General features: G+C 34.4%; 1 protein-coding gene across 2 annotated transcripts; it reads right to left on the reverse strand.

Moving 5' to 3' along the window:
• Window positions 1-8,723: 8,723 nt before the first annotated feature.
• On the reverse strand, window positions 8,724-14,040 carry LOC130818371 (heterogeneous nuclear ribonucleoprotein 1-like). 2 transcript variants are annotated; one of them, XM_057684526.1, is made up of 5 exons: window positions 13,744-14,040; window positions 13,511-13,621; window positions 12,740-12,982; window positions 11,227-12,403; window positions 8,724-9,371 (listed from the first exon to the last, which is right to left on the reverse strand). In XM_057684526.1, the coding sequence occupies exons 3-5, from the start codon at window positions 12,959-12,961 to the stop codon at window positions 9,322-9,324; spliced, it is 1,449 nt and encodes a 482-aa protein (XP_057540509.1). In that variant the 5' UTR covers window positions 12,962-12,982; window positions 13,511-13,621; window positions 13,744-14,040; the 3' UTR covers window positions 8,724-9,321. The 2 variants fall into 2 exon arrangements, with proteins under 2 accessions (XP_057540509.1, XP_057540510.1); XM_057684527.1 differs by lacking the exon at window positions 13,511-13,621.
• Between the last annotated feature and the right edge of the window lie 7,212 nt (window positions 14,041-21,252).

Below are 21,252 nucleotides of genomic sequence, written 5' to 3' on the forward strand. Positions count from 1 at the left end.
TGTGACTGTTGTATGCTTTTGGAATGGTTCAATTCGATCAACTAGTAACAATGTTAAGTAAGTTGGGGGAAGACGTAAATTGTTTGCATGCAATTCATACATGGATTTGAATGAATTTAAATATTTTATATGCTCTTGGATTGGCATTGACACTACAAGAAGTACTGTCAATTTAAGTTTTAAGTACAATCTTAGTGGAGATTTGATAGCTTTTCCGCTTGAGGATGAGGAGGCTATAGATGCAATGTGGGTATATTCAAGGTCTACCCCTAGTCCTTCTTTAGAGTTATATGTAGAAGAAGTACCCCTAGGGAATGAAGATATCAATGTTGTGGAAACAAATGCATTCATGAATATAACTCCTTCTGCTCCTTCTCATACGCCCTTCCCTACCCAAGAAACCCAAAATCCCTTTATGCCATCTTCCTCTTATCCTTTTAATGAACCCAATCAACTTCAATTTCAAGTCACAAATGATGATACTTGTAACTTAGAAGATACAAATGAGCCTTGGGATGATGTTATTAGTGAGAGTAATGAATTCGTTGAAGCTCCTTCTGAGGATGATGTGGGTGTTGACGAGGAGGCTCTAGCTAATGACATGACTTTAGGAAACATTCCAACAATCGTTGCCCCTACACCTTATGCACTGGTTCCCCCTCTAGATGAACACATTGAGGACAACTTTTGGAGGTCTTGGGATTGTGATACAACCTACACCGACGAAGGAGAGTTTCAAAAGGGTATGATGTTTGATAACAAGGATGCCTTGTTGGACGCTGTTAGATTGTATCATATTCGTAGGAACGTTAAATACCGAACTGAGACTTCAAATCAAACCGTGCTCACCTTGAAGTGTAAGAGAGGGTGTGGTTGGAGGCTTAGGGCTAGAAAGAGCTCCTATTCACCATCATGGGAGATTGTTACATATAAGGGGAAGCATGGGGGGTGTGTATTAAGTACTGAAAATGTGTCAGCTGGACACATTCATTTGACATCTTCTGTGATTAACAATGTTATTAGAAGTTGTGTTGCTCAAGACCCATCAATTAAGGTCTCTGTCGTGCGTCAAATGGTGAAAGACCAATTTGGTGTCGAATCCATTTTCTTGCCGTTGATTGATAAGAGGTCATGGCCTCAATACACCGGTGTTGAGGTGCTACACGATCCAGATCACATGCGTGGATTAGAAAGACCTAAGTCCAAGAGGATCACGAACGAAATGGACGAAGGATCGCGGAGACGCAACGCTTGTCGACGGTGTAGTAGTGACGGTCACAACACTAGAACTTGCACGTCAAGGTAAACAGTACCTATATTTGATTATATAAACGTAAAGATTATCAAACAAATAAATAACATAAGTTGTTGAATTTGAGTACTTCTTAATTATTTTTAGAATACATAACGCTTACTTATTGTTGAATTGCAGGAGAGATGGATCTAGCAGCTCCAGGCCCTCTCGACCCTAGTGTCCTTACGATGCAGGCGAATCATAGGAGCAGTGTGCTTTGGGATGTACAGGTTATTGAACTAACCCCATTTGAATTTAGTACTTCATATTTCTTTAAGTTGACGCTAACATAATATTTGGATTTAGGTGTCCGATACAGAAACCATATACACCAGGCATCTCGATTCAGCTCCGTGGGCGATTGACGCACGGATCGTCCCGTACCTTCAGCTTGCGAGGTTGCATGACTTCCACCTGATCGCGTACGGGAGAGTCGATCGGGCGCTAGTCACGGCTTTAGTCGAGCGGTGGCACCAGGAGACTCATACCTTCCACCTACCTATAGGTGAGGCTACCGTCACGTTACTTGACGTAGCTGTGCTTACACGGCTTCCCATCGAGGGACATGCCGTGTGCATCGATGCACGCCAATTCGAAAGCTGGCAAGACAAAGTCCAAAGACTTTTAAGAGTCCGACCTCCGGCAGAGGTAACCAAAGGGAGTAGCCTGCGCGTAACATGGCTTGCACAAAACTTCTCGCACCTCCCTGAAGGTGCTGATGACGCCACCGTTGAGAGATACGCTAGGGCGTATCTCTTTTACCTGATTGGTGCTGTCTTGTTCTCCGACAAGACTGGAAACCGAGTACAACTATTGTACTTGACGTTGCTTGGTGCGCCATGGGAGGTCATCTCCGGGTACAGTTGGGGTTCGGTAACCCTATCGTATCTATACAGGAGACTTTGTGAAGCTTCACGGAAGAACGTGAAGGAGATCGCTGGGCCCCTGATTATTCTGCAGGTAATAATAAGTTTACATGTTACCGTTTTGTTTCATTTATTATGTATTTTTGTATCTCTTTTACTTATAATGGTAATTCATAGCTTTGGGCATGGGAGCATGTTCTCATTGGTCAACCGATGAGGAGTGTTGGACGTGGTGCATTTGCGCCACCACTGCTTCCTCCCCCGCATGTGCCATATGGATCGCGGTGGTCCTTTGAAAGACGAACAAGGACCCACACTGGATCGGGCGTGGGGTTCTACCGCGATCAACTCGATCTACTACGTGCTGACCAGGTAACAACTTCACCACAACTTGTTTTATAAGTATCACATTGAGTAATTTATTAATCGAATTTTCACGTTTAGTTTCTATGGGACACTTACCCCCCTGAGGCATACGCTGCATTGCCTCAGCACTCGGGCATATTGTCAGGGGCGTGGAGAACATCTGTACCTCTGATCTGCTTCGACATAGTCGAAGTGCATCTCCCTGAGCGCGTACTGCGCCAATTTGTGATGGTACAGGGCATCCCACCTTCATGTGAGACAGAAGCAGAGCTCCACCACTCTCGCAAGGGTCGGGAACCCAAGAACTGGCTAGAGGTCAACTGGCGCCATGTCGCTCGTTGGGAGCACAGGCTAGAGCTGCTGGCCCAAGGTGCGCCGATCGACGCTGCAGGCGCACCTACTACGACGGATTACATGCCGTGGTTCCTCTCCATTACTCGTCGATGGATGACACCACGAGATATCATGGCGGCATCCCAGTACACTCCCGCAGCACCGACGATGACACACTTTGTAAGTATTCTTCAACATTGATTATTATCCATACAACTTACACTTTAAACATTTCATTAATACTTAAGTCTTACTGCAGGCACAGGGCATTGCATCAGTCATCATCAGCTCCTCCCAAGAGGAGCCCGTACGGGAGATTGCCCAAGGCATACTCCGAGGGACGCAGTTTCAACAATTCATTTCGGAATTGACTGCGCCCGACACCACTATGTACGAGTGCGGTTCATCACCTCATCATGCTGACGTTCATCTTGAGGAGCTTGACTTAACGTGCCCGGATTACGGTGTCGGTTCCTCACTGGGTACCACATCATCACACTATCAATCCCCTCCCCTACTCGAGCGTCATGCGACTGCATCTTACTATCGTAGGAGGCGTCGTAAACCGTCACAATTAGACAGGGTACAGGAGGAGGATTAGCATTACAATAGTGTTTGTATATTTTCAAGATTAGTGACATTTTGTATATATTCAACACTTGTACATATTCAGAATTTGTAACATATTGACTTTTGTGTATACTTTGTAATATATGTGTACATGTATATATTTTAATCGTATTATCAAACGTTTATTATCGTTGCCTTGATGTTAAGTACTCTGACTTTTCGGCGATGAATCATTCCGCCAAGAATGTAGTATGAATTTAATCAAAAACAAACAACCAATCATATTTAAATAGGGATGTTGCTATCGGACATTCAACACAATTGCAATCATGTTCAACAAATTCATATCAAATTACATACTTCATTCGTTAAGTTAAACTACCGTCGCTAACTAAGAAGGCTTCTTAAACTTTCTTGTAATCCTTTCAGTCTCTTCTTTCCTATGCGCCATATCATCCATTTGTCTCTTTAGATTAAATACCTCATCTTTGAGCTCTTTTTTTTCCTTTTCAAGCCGTATTATTAACTCTCTCTGCCATTTTGTACCCTCCGGAGCAATCCATCTAAAGTATGTGCATCCTAATCCGTCAACCAAGTAGAAAGGGCAAGCAACAAATTCACGCCCTGGATCAAAGTCGCTCCAATCTGTATTAATCTCAACTTCATAACCACAATCACAAAGCTCTTCAATACAATGCTCCTTTGACATCTACATAATACATATAATATAGTAACGTAAGTGAACTTTCAAAAATTATATTAACATTTAAAAATTAAAAGTAAAACTAACATAATACATAATGTTACCTTTAGAAATTAAGAGAAGAAGAATGATGTAGAATTGATATAATGAAGTATGGAAAATGATGGAGCTATTTATAGAACATCATTACAATGACTATTTTCAAGTTCCTAACGGCTATTACTCTAATTAACAACGGCTACTTTACTTCATAAAAAAAATAAAAAATTAAAGGGCCTAAGTCGCTGTTACTAACAGCGACTAAGGCATTTTAATTTTTTTTTTCCTTCTTTCGCTCTGGTCTGAATGTACGGACACTTATTTTGGGAAATAAGTTTTCACGAAGCTTATTTTGGAAATTAATTTGTTCAAATGTCTTATTTTTTTCACTTTCTCCCAATGTACAGTCTTTCAAGGCCTTTACTAAAAACAACTCTAAAAGATGTGTTTAATATATTATGAAAACTATTGTATATTATATTAAATATTAATGCGATCAACTCCTTTAGTTAACGCAATCAAATTCCAATCAAATATTTACTTCAAAAAAAAATTCCAATCAACTATTCAGTTAATTTAAATTTCGTAAAATTATTATACAACTTATATATATATATATATATATATATATATATATATATATATATATATATATATATATATATATATATATATATATATATATATATGAGACTATCTCACGATAAGATGACCTCAAAACAAAAAAAGCCCATAAGCTAAAGCTTCTATTAATAGCAATTTAATCCAAATATGAGGTATGTCTCATGGTGAGACCGTCTCATACAAGAATATATATATATATATATATATATATATATATATATATATATATATATATATATATTAGAGATCCAATAAGAAGGGGTGTGAAAATATGAAGGATAGAAAGGAATAGCTACCGTTGATTAATTAAGATTTAACGGCTTAAAGAAAGTTGTCTTAGCAAAAGATCTAGTAACACATGTTTATGAAGAAAGCATCACATATTAATTTAGAAAACATAACAATTTCAAGTAACACATGTTTATACAGTAACTATCACATATTAATTAAGAAAACATCACAATTTATTTTTTGTTCTGAACCGCGTGCAAAATGGACCATTGATTTAAGATCTGACGGATGAAATTCCATTGATATCTTTGTTATTTAGTCATTTATTATGGTTGTGAACTTCTGTTATCATCTATTTAGATGATTTTATATAAAATTAGCATACTATCTCCGAAATCATTGTTTGAATTGCAAAATAAATTGATGTGAGTGGGTTTAATATTACATAAGTTGAGATTCATAGAACTATAATTTTTTTCAAATTTATGTTCTGTTTCCGTAACTACAAATCTAATTGATACGACCAAATGTAATAAAGTATATATTAACTGACATTTATATGTATGTAGGGATGAAGCCAGAATTTGAAATTAGAGAGGGCTAAATAGTTGATATACGAGCAAATTATTTACTATATAAAATTAGTTAAATTATGAAAATATTAATAATATATAGATTGAAATGAACTGAAATCATAAAAAAATTATATTAAACAAATACAATTGAAGCTTTCTTATAAATATCAATTTTGGAAAAACCCAAATATTTTTTTGACTCTATTAATAAGTTTCCAAAAAAAATACTACTAAAATTAATATAGCAAAAAAATATACACACACAAAAGGATGAATGTAAAATAATAAAATAAAAAGAGTAATGATATTATAATATAAATTTATTAGTTTATTAAAGAAAAGATTAGTTTAAATTAGGATTTTGATATCTTGACCTTATGTTATAAATGTGTTACTCAATCCATTGAGCTATAGTAATGGTTTTAATATTTTTACACTCTCTAAACTATATATCATAAGATTAGTAAGGGGGATACAAAGGATCACATTTTCGACAAGGGAGTCGGGCCTTCCTCTGCCCCCGGTGTAGCTTCGCCCTGTATGTATGTATTATTTGAATTCAAAATCTCTTTCCTTAAACATTTATAATTAGGAATAAAGGAACAACGATCATTTTTTAATTCTTTAATAAATTATATGATAACTCAGACTAATTTATCATTCTTCTTTATTTAGAGTTAGATTGCGTCTACCATCATAATCTAACCCATCTTTATGTTCATATTTACATTGTCATCCACATGCATTTAACTTATAAAATTATCGTTTTTTGTGTTCCATCTAGACTTATCATAAGACTAGCTTATAAATTTTTTAAAATTATAAATAAATAATATCTTTAAACCTAAAGGGCGCATCTCAAATTGTGTTTATATAGCGCACAAAAAATATATTACTATTAATTTTGTTAGAGACAAAGAGAGGGAGAAAATCAATAGATAACGTTTGGTAATTAAAATAACACTTGAAATAAAAATGTTTGAGAAAATTGGTTTAAGATACAATATGGCTTCCAAACAAGTTATATTCCACAATGATAAGAATAATTCATTATAAAGTTTTTTGGTTGAAAACTATTCTTTATTGATCAAATTTAATTATTTCTTTTTAACCCGGACCTATCTAAACCTTTAGGGTATGAAAATTTTAATCTTAGACCCCTCGAATTGAATGGGTATAAAGTCCTAAATGGATTCATAAAGGATCTTATTTTAAAAATTTTACCTTTTTCCATTGATTGTATATATAACTATAAATTGAGTTCAAAATAAATACAATATAGGTTTAAAATTATTGGAATGAAGACTTTTATTATACAGTTATAGAGTATGTTAGACAGTTACCTTCATGAATAATGATGATATTGTTAGTTTCCTAAAATAGAATAGTGCCTATGTGTATAAAGAAGAAGTTACACCATCAAAAACAATACAGAAACTGTAATTTTCATAAAACATAATTTCAGTATTTTCAAATCTTCAAAAATAAGTTTTAAATTGAATGAGAGTTATGGCCGATCTAAATCTTAAACGGGTCTAGTAATCATATGTAGGTCGGATCAGAGTCTAAAGACCCAAAACCCAAAACTAAATCCATTCAAATTTTTGACTTCAACCCATACAAAATTGAAACTAGACCCCAAAATTCAGAATTGAGTGCGCGATGTATCCAATAAAATCTATAACCCACGAACATAATGAGTCAATGACCACAGTCCACACACAAGAATACCTCTATGTTGTTATTAAGTATATAAATGACTCTCTTTCTCCATCTGAAGCACAAACAACCATAATAATTGAAGAAGATCGATGCCTAGGAATCCTATGGTTTTTGTCACTTCCATAAAGATATGGACATTTTTGTCTCGCATATTTAGTCTTGGATCAACATATTATCAACACAAATTCTTGTTTGAGATTGTCTCACCGAAAAACGTATCTTATATATAATTCATTTAATACATACTATGAAAATATAGACTCCTTATTTAAGGTCATCTCACCGAGAGACGATCTCTCACAAAAGTAACTCTTTAACGTGAAAGATCATCGTCAATCATATACTTTATTCGGCCTATCTATCTAGCAATGAAGGTACATCTTTAAATGAAATAACACTCAATATCTATAAAACAATAATTCAAAATGGACATGGTATTTTACAATGTACAACAAAAAGAGGAGTGAATAAATTGCTACTATTTATCAAATCTCACATTGAATGTTCGTATGGATATTTACAGTTTTTTCAAACAGGAAAAGGCGATAAGGTAAGATGAAGGACCTCCGAACTGTCCTTGCTCATTTAGAACTTACCGAAGGACCTCTAAATTGTCCTCGCTCGTTTAGAACAATTACAACCATAACTCGTAGACCTCCCCACAATAGTCCTCCTCGTTTAGAACAATTAGAACCATAACTCTAACGGCCCGTTTGGTAACCGGTACTAAATGGTGAGAATGATAATGGAATGTTAGTGTAATTTTGGTAAGAATATCACTTGATAAATGTAATGACCATACTTATTCTCCTTCAACAAGCTCATTTTCTTCACAAAATTCATTCCAATTTATTACCACTTAAACATGTGGTATTAGGTGGTAATGAAAAATTGTGAACAAACAAACTTTTTTATGATCAAACTTTCATTACCATGGTAATAACATGATACATAGCAAGAAAATTTACATTATAACTCATTCCCATTACCACCATTTAGTACCATTAACCAAACGGCCGTTAGACCTCCCAGCAGCCGCAATGGTCCTTGCTCGTTTAGAACAATTACAACCATAATTCCTAGACGTCCCCACAAAGGTCCTCGCTCGTTTAGAACAATTACAACCATAACTTCGGGACCTCCGCACACCCCATTCCTCTCCCAACGTTCTATTCGAACACTAGAGTTCCAAATTGGAAGGTGGAGCTTATCACCAATAGGCTAAAGTCTTGATGGTTGTATAATGCAGTCAAGTTGTTAGAAAAGAAAAAAGGGAAAGATAGATAAGAAAGTATCTAAGAATCAATTAAAGCAAAGGAAAAGGGGCAGATGCTAATTGCTATAAGAGGAAACTTCGCTTTTCTCTGCACAAATACAAAAAGAACGTAGAAAACGAAAGGTGATCAGAATTCTTAACATTCATTTCATTGTAAACAATCGAATTTTTCAATTTGTTTCAACAACAGAGAGAAATTCTCATATTCAAACCCAAATGATTTTTGATTATCAAGTAAGCTTATTTTAAGGGAATCCTAAATGGGTATCCCTCTATTGTTTCACACTATAAATCAAAATAGAACAACACCTCGGGACATACAATTCGAGGAAAAACTAGTAAATATATGAACTGATACATGAAATTCGACTAACTAGTCTAGTCGTTACAGCATGTTAAAACAAGTAAAAAATAAAAATTCTTGGATAAGAAAATCAAGAAAACGAAACGCAGAAAAAACACTGATCTATATCTGATATGCTATCGCTTGCACCCTCACTTATCGTGCACTGATGATCTAATCCTGAATGAACGTTTCGAGTATATCCCGCAATCTGATTTTACAACTCAACCAAATGCCAAAAACCTAGCTTTGAAGGGAAGAAGAAAAATAGTTCAAGTCCCGAACCTTACTGACTCGGTATACTGAGAAGAGATCCTTGTTACTACCATATGCAGAATTTCTTTATAAACCGAGATACATTAATGAGGGATGTACGAACTCACAGTCTTACTGAGGGATGCTCGAATGGCCTCTTATATGCTGCAATTCCTGACAAGAGATACATTAGAAGAAAAACATTAGAACGTATAATTATTATAAATGTAATGCAGCTCTCAATCTAGCAGAAGACACTAGTACTCCCTCTCAAGGGAGTACGGGTATGGATTGTTCGTCACCTTCCCTCACCCAGACCCTGTTTTCGAGCGGGATATTGGGTTGAAGATGATGATGATGATAATGATGATAATGATGATGATGATGATGATGAATCTTTTCCCGGGGATATAAGAATAGCATAGATTAGATCTCAGAGGATAAAAGACAATCACATTTGTCATAAAGATACCATGTATAACACCATCAATCACCAAAAAAATCGAGATAATTTGTAAATTACAAAATTTCTTTAGCACGTGAAAAAAGCGTTGTATCTTCTAGCATCAAATAACGAACACACTTTTGGCTTTTGGAGCAATGAAGCTGAAAACAAGCAAATATTATAACATACTAAATGCCTAGAGATTAAGCAGAAGTTTACGCTTACAAGAGCAAACACCAAGTTGAGAGACCAAAATTTGTACAAATACCCGAGAGGCCTAACAGCTGATTGTCAAAAAATTGATCCAAAATGTAATGGTAACTACAAAAGAAATGCCCCAACGAGTTGCTAATTATTAACATTCCACATCCCCAACGCCATCAAAAGGCTCCCACATACGAGGAGGTTTGGGGGGTTATACGTACAAAACCTTACCCTTGTTAGCGCAACTGATAAGTGATAACATAGAAGTTGTTTTCAAATGACGCTCGGTAGCAGACATCGTCAACTACTTATGTAAATAAGAAGTGCACATGTTTTAACGAGTCATTTAATATAGTCCATTATAATCTAAAACCAAAAGACTATACATCTTTGGCTCCATCGATATAAGGGACTCTAATTTACTAATTATTAAAGAAAAAAGAAGTAGATGATCAAAGTGACAAAAGTGGATGATCGCTATTAGGCTCAAAAATCTGTTGCGAAATTCTCCAGTAGAGACAGATCAAAACACACGCTACAAGTCCTCCAACGAGATCAAATATCAGAAATAGTTTGGAGTTTGGACAATACCAATATTAGCTTCCTCTAATGCAATGGGTGACATGACCCCAACCCAAAAGACCAGACCATATAGACCAAACCCTTTGTAATCTTACCTAACTTAAGCTTGAAAAGGAAAATGTAGCCAAAAATTATACACTCGACTTTTTAATACTAGACAACAACGCCAAAGCCTTAATCCCAAAAAGTTAAGGTCGGTTAGATAAACCACTTGATTAGTTCCTATTCACCACAAGAGAGAATAAACGAATTTCAACTTCAAACTATTATCTTACTAATAGTCGAGATCATGACACAGACATAAGTTAATTAGCTTGTTATCGCCCAAGAAACCCCATCAATCCCAAAGAAATAGATGGGTAGAAAGTTTTTAAAATTATAATAACGGATCAAGTTAGGAAGATAAAAGAGGATGAACTTATATATACACAATACGGCATAGGAAAAGCCAACAGTCAATCATAATGGCATTAAAAAGGTGTCCTACAATTTTAATTGCTCCACCAAAAAGTAGCCTAAGGGAAAGGAGCATGAGTAAGCACCTGACCAGACTATAATTGTTGAAGCTAGGTGCGTCAAAAGCAAGTTTTTTTGTTTATTTAGCCATGTCCAAGACTATGATTGTTGGAAGTCAAGTTTTTCATAGAATTCTTGAAGTTTACACTGCTTATAAGTTATCTATATTCTCTAGAAACCTCATCTAATCTAGGAGCTTGACATGCTATATTTAACAATTCGCTCTCTGCTAAGGCAGAATAATGAAATTATGAAATAACAAGGCAGTGAAAGTAGTTATACCTCTATTTGCTTGTCTATTTGCCGCACCGTATCCTCCAATCAAACCATCAGAAGTTCTGGAAGCAATATCTGCAGCTGCATTGCCGAGACCAAAACCAGATCCCTCAAGCTCAGGAGAGCTAGAGCGCCATGTTGAATCACCATAACCTGACCCACCACGATATAGGTCTCCATAAGGTGTATCAAAACCACCTGTGGATGCAGCAAAAGTAGCAGCTGGAGCTGAATCCGAAGTATGAGTTCTTCCGTAACCCTCACTTCCCAATCCATAACCATCATTAAAACCATAACCAAGATTTCCACTGCTATATCCAGGATTAATACTGCCACCTTGGGATACGGAAGAAGATGAACTCCAGTTAGCTCCATTATTTCCGAGTGAGGCACTGAAATTGCCACTACCAGATCCTAAAAAAGCTCCAGGACTGACCGGATTTGCGGGACTGCTAAAAGAACCATTTCCCCAGACATTTCTTGCTGCTGAGTTTGCCAGAGAATCACCTCTTGTATTACCCACATTAAACCCAATAGGAGTGTTGTATCTGTTCGAGTTGCCATTAAAAAAAGGTCCCAAAGCACGGCCAAAACCCAGACTGTTGCTGAAGTTAGAGTTTGCACCATAGCTAGCATTCAATCCTGGCTCCATATTCATACTCATTCCAAATCCAGGATTACCAAATGGGGGAAGACCGGTTCGACCAGTAACAAGAGGATTAAGTCTACCATATCCTGCAATAGAGTTAAGATTGTAACCTTGAGCATAACTATTGATGAAGTTGCTAGCCCTACTCATACCATAACTACCGTATCCTACTAGGGGGCTGCGACTCGGGCCTGGGGATAGCTCTTTTGGTACTGCCCGCTTAACCTCTACCATTTTTCCATTGAGTTGATGGAAAGTTTGCTGCAACACACTATCTACAGCATCTTCTGAGTCATAAGTGATGAAACCAAACCCTCTTGGCCTTTGGGTGTTATGATCATACATTACCACAACATCAGTAATGATACCAAACTGCTCAAAGTACTTCTTGAAATCACTCTCGGTAACTGTAGACGCTAAACCTCCTACAAAAATCTTTTTGGTAGGTCCAGGACCAGGAGATCCATGGATGAGATTATTGTTCCTATTCGAAATCTGCTGATCATCCCTAGGGACTGCTTTCTTTGCTTCAACCTACTCCAAAAGGTCAATTGAAACACAATTCATCACAAATCAGCCAAAGTCAATCCAACATTTAGTTCAAACATCTGAAACACTGTTATCACCATCTTACCCTAGTATATACAACAAGTTTCAAGCTATACAGGCCGCAAACTGGCTTATTACGTCGAAGCAACTTAGAAACTTAGCAACTAGCAATTACTAACATACTAATGCATAAGAATCAAATATACAACAACAACAATATTTCATTACCCTGATGCCATCAATAGAAGAATCAAATGTACGATTCAAAAAATATATTCATTTTGTATATAACATCTAACAATGACAAACAATTCTACTCACTGTTCTGCCGTCAATCATGTGTTTTTCCATCACAACTCTCTCAGCAACAACAGGATCAGCAAAGACAATAAAACCAAATCCACGGGCACGATTTGTGGTACGATCCCTCATGATCATAGCCTCCACCACTTCTCCATATTGTCCAAAATACTCCTTCAACTTATTCTCATCTGTGTCCCATGAAATCCCACCAATGAAAAGCTTACCAAGATCTGACTGCATTTTATTTTTGTTATTTTTCTTCTGCAATTCAATCAAAATACCATCAAAAACCTCATAAAATGATCCTACATTTCTCATCACCGAATAATATAAAAAAACTTAAACATTTAACAACATAAAATCTTACCTAAGATTAATATAAAAACAAAACTGTACCGCTAATCATCTCAAACAAGATCAAATCAATCAAATTTTAAATGCTCATCAGTTCACAAACATCACCAATTTGCAAAAGCTAAATTAAATCCAGAATAAAAATTTCACCTATTTCATGGAATTAAGCAAAACCCAGATACAATTCTGATCAAATTTCAAATTAAACAAATTTTAAATGCCCAGTTGAGAAAAATCATCAATTCAAGTCTGAATGCAAGAACTGAGCTAAATCCATGATAATCATTTTACTTTTCTATGTTGAAGGAGCAGAACCCAGATACAATCTTGATCAAATTTCAAAATAAACAAATTTCAAATGCCCATCTCAGTTAAACCATCAATTATGTCTAAATGTAAGAACTGAACTAAATCCATGATAAAAAAAAAATTCACCTTTTTATGTAAAATGTGAAGAATCCAGTTATAATTCCGATCAACCAAAAATCGGGTGATTGGCAATTGAATTCAGGGACATTGGATCAAGGATATATCAATCTAGCATTCCTAAAACTCAATCAAAATAAAAAAAAAATATAAAAAAAAAAAATCAAACAAAACCCAGACACAATATGATTGAATAAAAGGGAAAGATTCAATTGAAGATATGATTAGAAAGAGATACACACCGTTTGAAAGGAACCCAGATGCGTAAACTAAGATCTAAGAAGAGGAATGATAAGAAGAGGAAGAAGAGAGGATGAGGTCATCCTCTACAAGGCTCTTTCTTTCTCTCTTTTCTCTTCTTTTTTTTTTCTCTATATTTCTTTGGTTTATTCTTCCACTCTCTCATTTAATATTTTATAGGAGTATATAAATAATACATAAATTTTATTAATTGAAAAGAAAAGAAAAGAAAATTTCTAGCCTTACATAGCTGGTTTTGAAGAGGAAAAATATATTAATAGTTTTGTGAGAGACGAAGAGAGGGAGACAATCAATAGAGAATATTTGGAATAACACTTGAACTTTTTTTTATTAAATGAGAAAATTCGTTGTATATCTATTTATTTATTAGAATATTACATAATGTGGCTTCCAAAACAAGTCAATATTCCACAATAACAACAACTATAACTTCATTATAATGTTTTTTGGTTAAGTTTTACACAATTTTTCATCAATTGGTTTTACCTTCAAATTATTTTTATTAAACTCACTAAATATATATTTATAATTTTAAACTGATTATTTATAATTTTTATCTAATTAAATATAAATTTAAAATAATTATTTATAATTTTAGAGTGATTATTTTTTATAGTCTTAGATTGATAGTGATCATTATAACCTTAAATTGATCACTTATAGTTTTAAAACAGGTCACTTTTTAAAAATATTAAAGTCGTTACTTATAAATTTAAAATGATTAATTATAATATTAAAGTGATCAATTAGTGAAGCAAACTAATTGTATTGAGTTCGTGTTATGATAAGAAGGTTCATATAAAACTTTTGTATTATTTATTAATCAATTTGGAGTATGTTTTATGCAATTACTAGATTAATTTTCCGTGTAAATGCACATAGTATATTATTTTTGTTGTTACTATTTACTATTAGCTTTTTTGTAATTAAACTAAATCAATATTGAACTTGAATATTATATCTATAATAGAGAATATTTTATATTTCTCAGGAATAATATTTTGCTTAAAATTAATAAAAATAAATTTTTATTGAATTATTAAATATATGTATTATTTTATAACCTTAGAATATTTACCAGAAAAAAACACATAAAATGGCAACACAAAATCAGATAACAAACCCATCAAAAAAAAAAATCAGATAATAAAAATTCACAAAATCATTTGAACTACCATATAAATAGTTAGACAAAAGAATTTGGGCCAAAGTTCATGGTCTACTTCCTTTGAGATTGAGATTGACGGGTGAAAGCATGGGAAATTTTAAAAAACTAAGATTTTTTAATGACTTTAATCAAAAAATAAGTTTCGGCAAAATTTTATTCTCAAAATAAGTGTCTTTGACCCCAAAGCTAGGCTCAGTACGTAATCGTTGTTACTAACAGTGAGTATAAAAAAATGGTCAAAAAATTTAGTCAAGGGTAAAGTCGCTATTACTAACAGCGACATATGGGATGACTGGTCAACTATAAAGTCGCTGTTAGTAACAGCGACTTTATATGTGCCTAAATACAGCAGCCTTCTTCCTCCTTCCTCATTTTACCTTTGATTCAGTATTTAGGCACGCATAAGGTCGCTGTTACTAACAGCGACTTTATAGTTGACCCATATGTCGCAGTTAGTAATAATCTGTTTTGGGAAAATGTATAAGACAATTTATCAAAAAATAAACAAAATAGTATAAGTTTCAACTTTATTCCAAAAGTAAGCGTGAAATTCTGAAACCTGAGATTTACGCTGTTCGCAGTTAGTAACTGCGAACAGGTCAAAAAAGACAAAATAGTTGTTCGCAGTTACTAACTACAAACAGCTATTTGACCAGTTTTGATTTCTTCGCAGTTAGTAACTCCGAACAGTATGCTCCACAAAAGCAGGTCAAATAACTGTTTGCAGTTAGCTATTTTGTCTTTTTTGACCTGTTCGCAGTTACGAATTGCGAACAGCTCCAAACCTCAGGTTTGAAAATTTCACGCTTACTTTTGGAATAAAGTTGAAACTTATACTATTTTTTTCATTTTTTGATAAATTGTCTTATACATTTCAAATTGTCCTGTTTTGGACGGCCTAAATGAGTGTTAATACGGGTCATTGGGTTAGGTATTTTGGATTGTTTTAAAATTGAATCTTTCGAGTTGATTTTTACATAATTATAAATTTATTTCTAAGTCAGTTTAATCGGATTTGATTACAAGGCCGAATAAATATCAAGTCATCAGATATATTTTGAAAACCTTTACATTTTCAAAGGGGTCAAAGAATTACACACCTTTCATTCAAATTATAATAGACCATAACTTTTTAATAATATATCCACAGAATTTAATCTCTATTTTTATTTATTAATTGTAATTTTACTTAATGATATTGGTGTGATATAATATTATACTTGGATAACCTAAATGATATTCCATCCTATACAATAATTTTTGAATATTATATCCACATAATTTAAACTCTATTTTTATTTATTAATTAATTGTAATTTTATTTTTCTCTTAAAAACACTTTATTTGTACCATGATACAAATTAAAGATACCGAGTAGCATTCTTTTAAAAAAACAATCACTTCTATTAATATTCAACATTTTGATAGTAAATGTTGATTGATCAAATAATCAAAATAAGCGCCAAATGATAAACTGTAATTTGGGATTTATTTGTCTCTCCCTTTTCTTCTCATTAATTCACAATATGTAGTCCATAGAATACAAGTAAATAAGGAAAATAAGGATTCTAGGAAATATATTCTTTCTTAAAATATACAAAGGAATATTTTCACAATCTGAATATTCCTAACACTCCCCCTCAAGTTGGTGCATGTAAATCACAAATGCCCAACTTGTGCAAAAGAAAACTGAACTGTCGCTTACCAAGAGCTTTAGTCAAAATGTCTGCTAATTGATGACCTGTAGGAACATGTTTAGTAACAAGATTCCAGAAATCAATTCGTCGCTCACAAAATGGCAATCAGCACCAATGTGTTTGGTGCGCTCATGAAAAACAGGATTACGAACAATATGTAAAGCCGATTGACTATCACAATACAAGTGCATGGGTCGAGAATGAAGAATGCCAAGAGAAGAAAGCAATGATTTTAACCATTTCAATTCACAAGTAGTAACGGCCATGGAACGATACTCAGCTTCAGCAGAAGAGCGAGACACAGTTGGTTGCTTCTTAGTCTTCCAAGACACAAGAGAACGACCCAAGAAAACCAAATAATCGGACAGGGAACGGCGAGTCAAAGGGCACGCAGCCCAATCACTATCACAAAAAGCAGTCAAACACATATCCTTCATAGGACGTAAAACAATACCTTGACCAGGGCTGCCCTTCAAATAACGCAACACACGAATAGCCGCTTCCCAATGACATACCTGGGGACAACCTAAAAATTGTGCAAGAGTATGAACAGCATAACTCAACTCAGGCCTAGTAACAGACAAGTATACTAAGCGCCCCATAATACGGCGATATTTCTCATGATTAGAGTAGGGATTACCCTCAGCGGAAGCTAGACGATGATTTTGCTCCATAGGAGTATCAATAGGTTTACAACCAAGCATACCTGCTTCAGTCAATAAATCCAAGGCATACTTCCTTTGAGAAAGGAATAAAACTGCAGGGCTATGAGCAACTTCAATGCCCAAAAAATACTTCAGTTTGCCAAGATCCTTCATATGAAAACAAGAATTCAAGTATTGTTTTAAGTTCACCACAGCCTCATGAGAAGAGCCAGCAATAATCAGATCATCCACATAAACCAACACATGCAAAGAAACCACTCCCTGAATATAGCTAAAAAGGGAATAATCAGCATATGAGTTCTTAAAACCATAAGAAGTAAGGGCTTGAGAGAGTTTGGCAAACCATTGTCGAGGAGCTTGACGAAGACCATATAATGATTTCCGCAACCTACACACCTTCCCAGAAGTAGGATTACAATAACCAGGAGGAGGCAACATATAAACCTCTTCATCTAAGTCCCCGTGCAGGAAAGCATTATGTACGTCCATTTGATGAAGTTCCCAGTTAAGAGAGACAGCGACTGCAAGTAATAAGCGAACAGTGCCCATTTTGGCTACAGGAGCAAAGGTCTCATTATAATCAACTCCTTCCACTTGCCTATTCCCATGCACCACCAAACGAGCCTTGCAACATTCAATGTCACCAGAGGATGTATACTTAGTTTTATACACCCAACCACTGCTAAGAGCACGTTTTCCTGGGGGCAAGTACTCCAAGTACTATTTCTCTCAAAAGCCATAATTTCTTCCTGTATAGCTGTACACCAAACTTGATCTTTGATTGCTCCCCGATAAGACTTTGGTTCCTGTGCTTTTGTGACTGCAACTAAAAAGAATTTATGTTTTACAGAAAATTTGTTATAATCAACATAACAAGCAATGTCAAAGGAAATACCTGAAGAACGTGAAGGAGCAGGAATAGGAGAGCAAGTAGGGTCTATATCTTTAGGAGTCACTTTCAAACTGAGCACAGTATTAGTCACATAATCTCGAAGCTTGACAGAAGGAACTTTCACACGATGACCACGACCCAAAGTTGGTTCAGGAGAAGAACTCGCTGCACTAGAACCACTCCCCCTAAAAATCGGACTAGTATCACATAAAATGTCACCCACACACACCTCTGTAGGTACGGCAGGAGACGAGGCAGCAGGGGACAAAGGGGCTGCCGTGGCTGGGCGTAGGGTTGGAGGATCCGTGACAGGAGGCGCTAGCAGCATATCCGAAGTACCTGCTGCCGGCAGTGGGTCATCAAAAAATCGGGCATCATCACATGACTCACACAAATCATCATCATCCCAAAGGTGAGGGTGGGTAAAATAATTTTCAAGATGAGTGCGGACATTGACGGATAGAGAATCAAGATAGGGAAATGTATCCTCAAAGAAACGAACATCCCGACTCACAAATATTTCATGTGTCTCTATATCATATAAACGCCAACCACGCTTACCAAAAGGATACCCGACCAAAATACATCTCCGGGATCTAGAATCAAACTTATCACGACCACGAGACCGTGAAGTGGCATAACACAAACATCCAAAAACACGCACGTGATCATAGGAAGGGGGAACACCAAACAAGCACTCATAAGGAGTTTGATCAAACAAGCACTCAAAAGATTTTTAAAAGCTAACTAATAAACATGGTTTCAAAATAGAGTAAAAATGATATTTTGATCGGTTTTTTTTTTATTTTAGATTATTAATACAGTCTTAACCAGTTCTTTCATAAGCCTTTTTCTTATTTACACAAAATTTGAGCTTTAGAATACCGTGCCATGCACCTGATCATTTGGAAATCAAAAAGCCAAAACTTGTAGCCCAAAATGGTGGCATTTTAAAAGTAGTCAATCGTTTTTGCATGTTCATAAGAGGCCTTAAAGAAACAATTAACTAACAACTAATTTTATCTAATATCTCTATTACAAGCCAACTTATACATTTGGCTTAACAACTAGATAAATTTAAAATTAACAGTTAATCAAAAAAATTAAATAATTCAATCATCAGCTAATAACGAATAATTAATATCCAAACTCACTCAAATCTCTTGATAAAACAAAATTGGATCTCCATTCCAAAAATAGGACACCTTAAATACCAAAATCACATCACGAATTCATGATTGATAGAGTTACGTATTGAGTTTTGAGTTTTAATTATTAGCTTAATTTTTTTGGGCCAATTTAATTAAAGGATATATATAATCTCACTCAAATTAATGGGTGATTTTCGAGAAAGAAATTATATTATTGATGAAAAAATGAACGTTGTTAATGCATTCCAGTACTGTTGCACTAACACGGGATGTTTGCAGCTTTTCGGTTTCTCAAACAAACCCAAGATTTCATTTTGAAATGATTTTGTTTTGTGGAAGAATTTGTGCTCAATTTGATTTTTTTGCTGATTAGACCAAGTGAATTACTCATCATATAATCTACTTCTACTAATTGATAAATATTGTTGTCATTGCCGGTTCATAAATTAATTATTTTGTCATTTGTCAATTTGTCACTTTATGAATCAATTGTTTTGACATTTGTCACTTCATAAATCAATTGTGTTATTTGTTACTTTATCTAAGTATTTGTGTCACCTACTTAATTTACTACCCTTTGTATTCTTACATTATTTATTACCTCTATTAGTCTTAAAGTAAAACACTATCAACCCTTTGACAATTTGCTATTGCATGCTGTTTGAAATTGCAATAGTTTTTTTACTTTAGAACAAGTGTAAATGTCTCTTTTATTTTTTAATTACCTCAATTAGTGTTAGAGTAAAACACTATTAACCTTTTGTGATTTGCTATTCCATAGTATTTGGAATTGGAATAGTTTATTTACTTTAGTGCAAGTGTAAATGTCTCTTTTATTTTTTAATTACCTCAATTTTAGAGTAAAACACTACTAAACTTTTGACGATTTGCGATTTCATGGTATTTGGAATTGGAATAGTTAATTACATTACTTTAGTGCAAGTCTAAATGTCTTTTTCACCCTGAATACTTCCTCCGTTCCATATATTTGATACATTTAACTTTTTACGAAATTTAATGCGTTATTTTGATCAATTATATATCGAATTATACACGTCTAAAAATTATAAAAAGTTAATATTATAAAAGTATGCGATTAGACAATCTAAACAAGATCTCACTTTGCTATATTTTTTCTTACACAATAGCCGTAATATATAAAATAAACTTAAACGATAAATAATATCAATAATAGAAATGTAGCGAGTATTTCAAAACGGAGAACTATCCTTTAAAGCACTACTCTAACTCCTCCCATTATTTTTCATTCTATTCCTCTTTCCGAATCCCAATGATATATTTCTACATTGATGATTATTATTATTATAGCAATATAATAATAATTCTTATTCATACCAACATTTAGTATTATTAATTGATACTAACATTTGGTATTATTATTATGTGATACAACATTGAAAGCTTGTACCACTATAAATATACACTCATTATTTGATGATATTAGATATCACTTAAAATATTGGTCAAATTACAAAGCAATATTTATTTACTGATGGAAAAATGAGTTTACCATTTAAAAAACATCTGAGATTAAAAAATCAAAGGGTTTGTTCAAAATAAGGCTAAAGTCATATATACAAGGAAATCAATGGAAGATGTGGGTAAGTGACAAGGTAAAAGAAATGCGTTACACATGATCTTGATGGTTGATGGATAATAAGGTAAAATATTTTGTCATTTAACAAAAGGAATTATGTAATTTATCAATCAATTTAAAAGGTTTACTCTCACTAATTACTGCTACAATATTATATTAATCAGTGTCTCTTATATATTTTTTTGCCAATCTCAGAGTATTACAATTCAAGCCTCCATTGCGTACTACAATTATGAAACTTATGGATCTTGAATAAGGAAAGAGAAAATCATATTACTTGAGCAACGTTAAAATTTACA

The sequence above is a fragment of the Amaranthus tricolor genome, chromosome 7, assembly GCF_026212465.1.
Source record: "Amaranthus tricolor cultivar Red isolate AtriRed21 chromosome 7, ASM2621246v1, whole genome shotgun sequence".
NCBI classification, from domain to species: domain Eukaryota; kingdom Viridiplantae; phylum Streptophyta; class Magnoliopsida; order Caryophyllales; family Amaranthaceae; genus Amaranthus; species Amaranthus tricolor.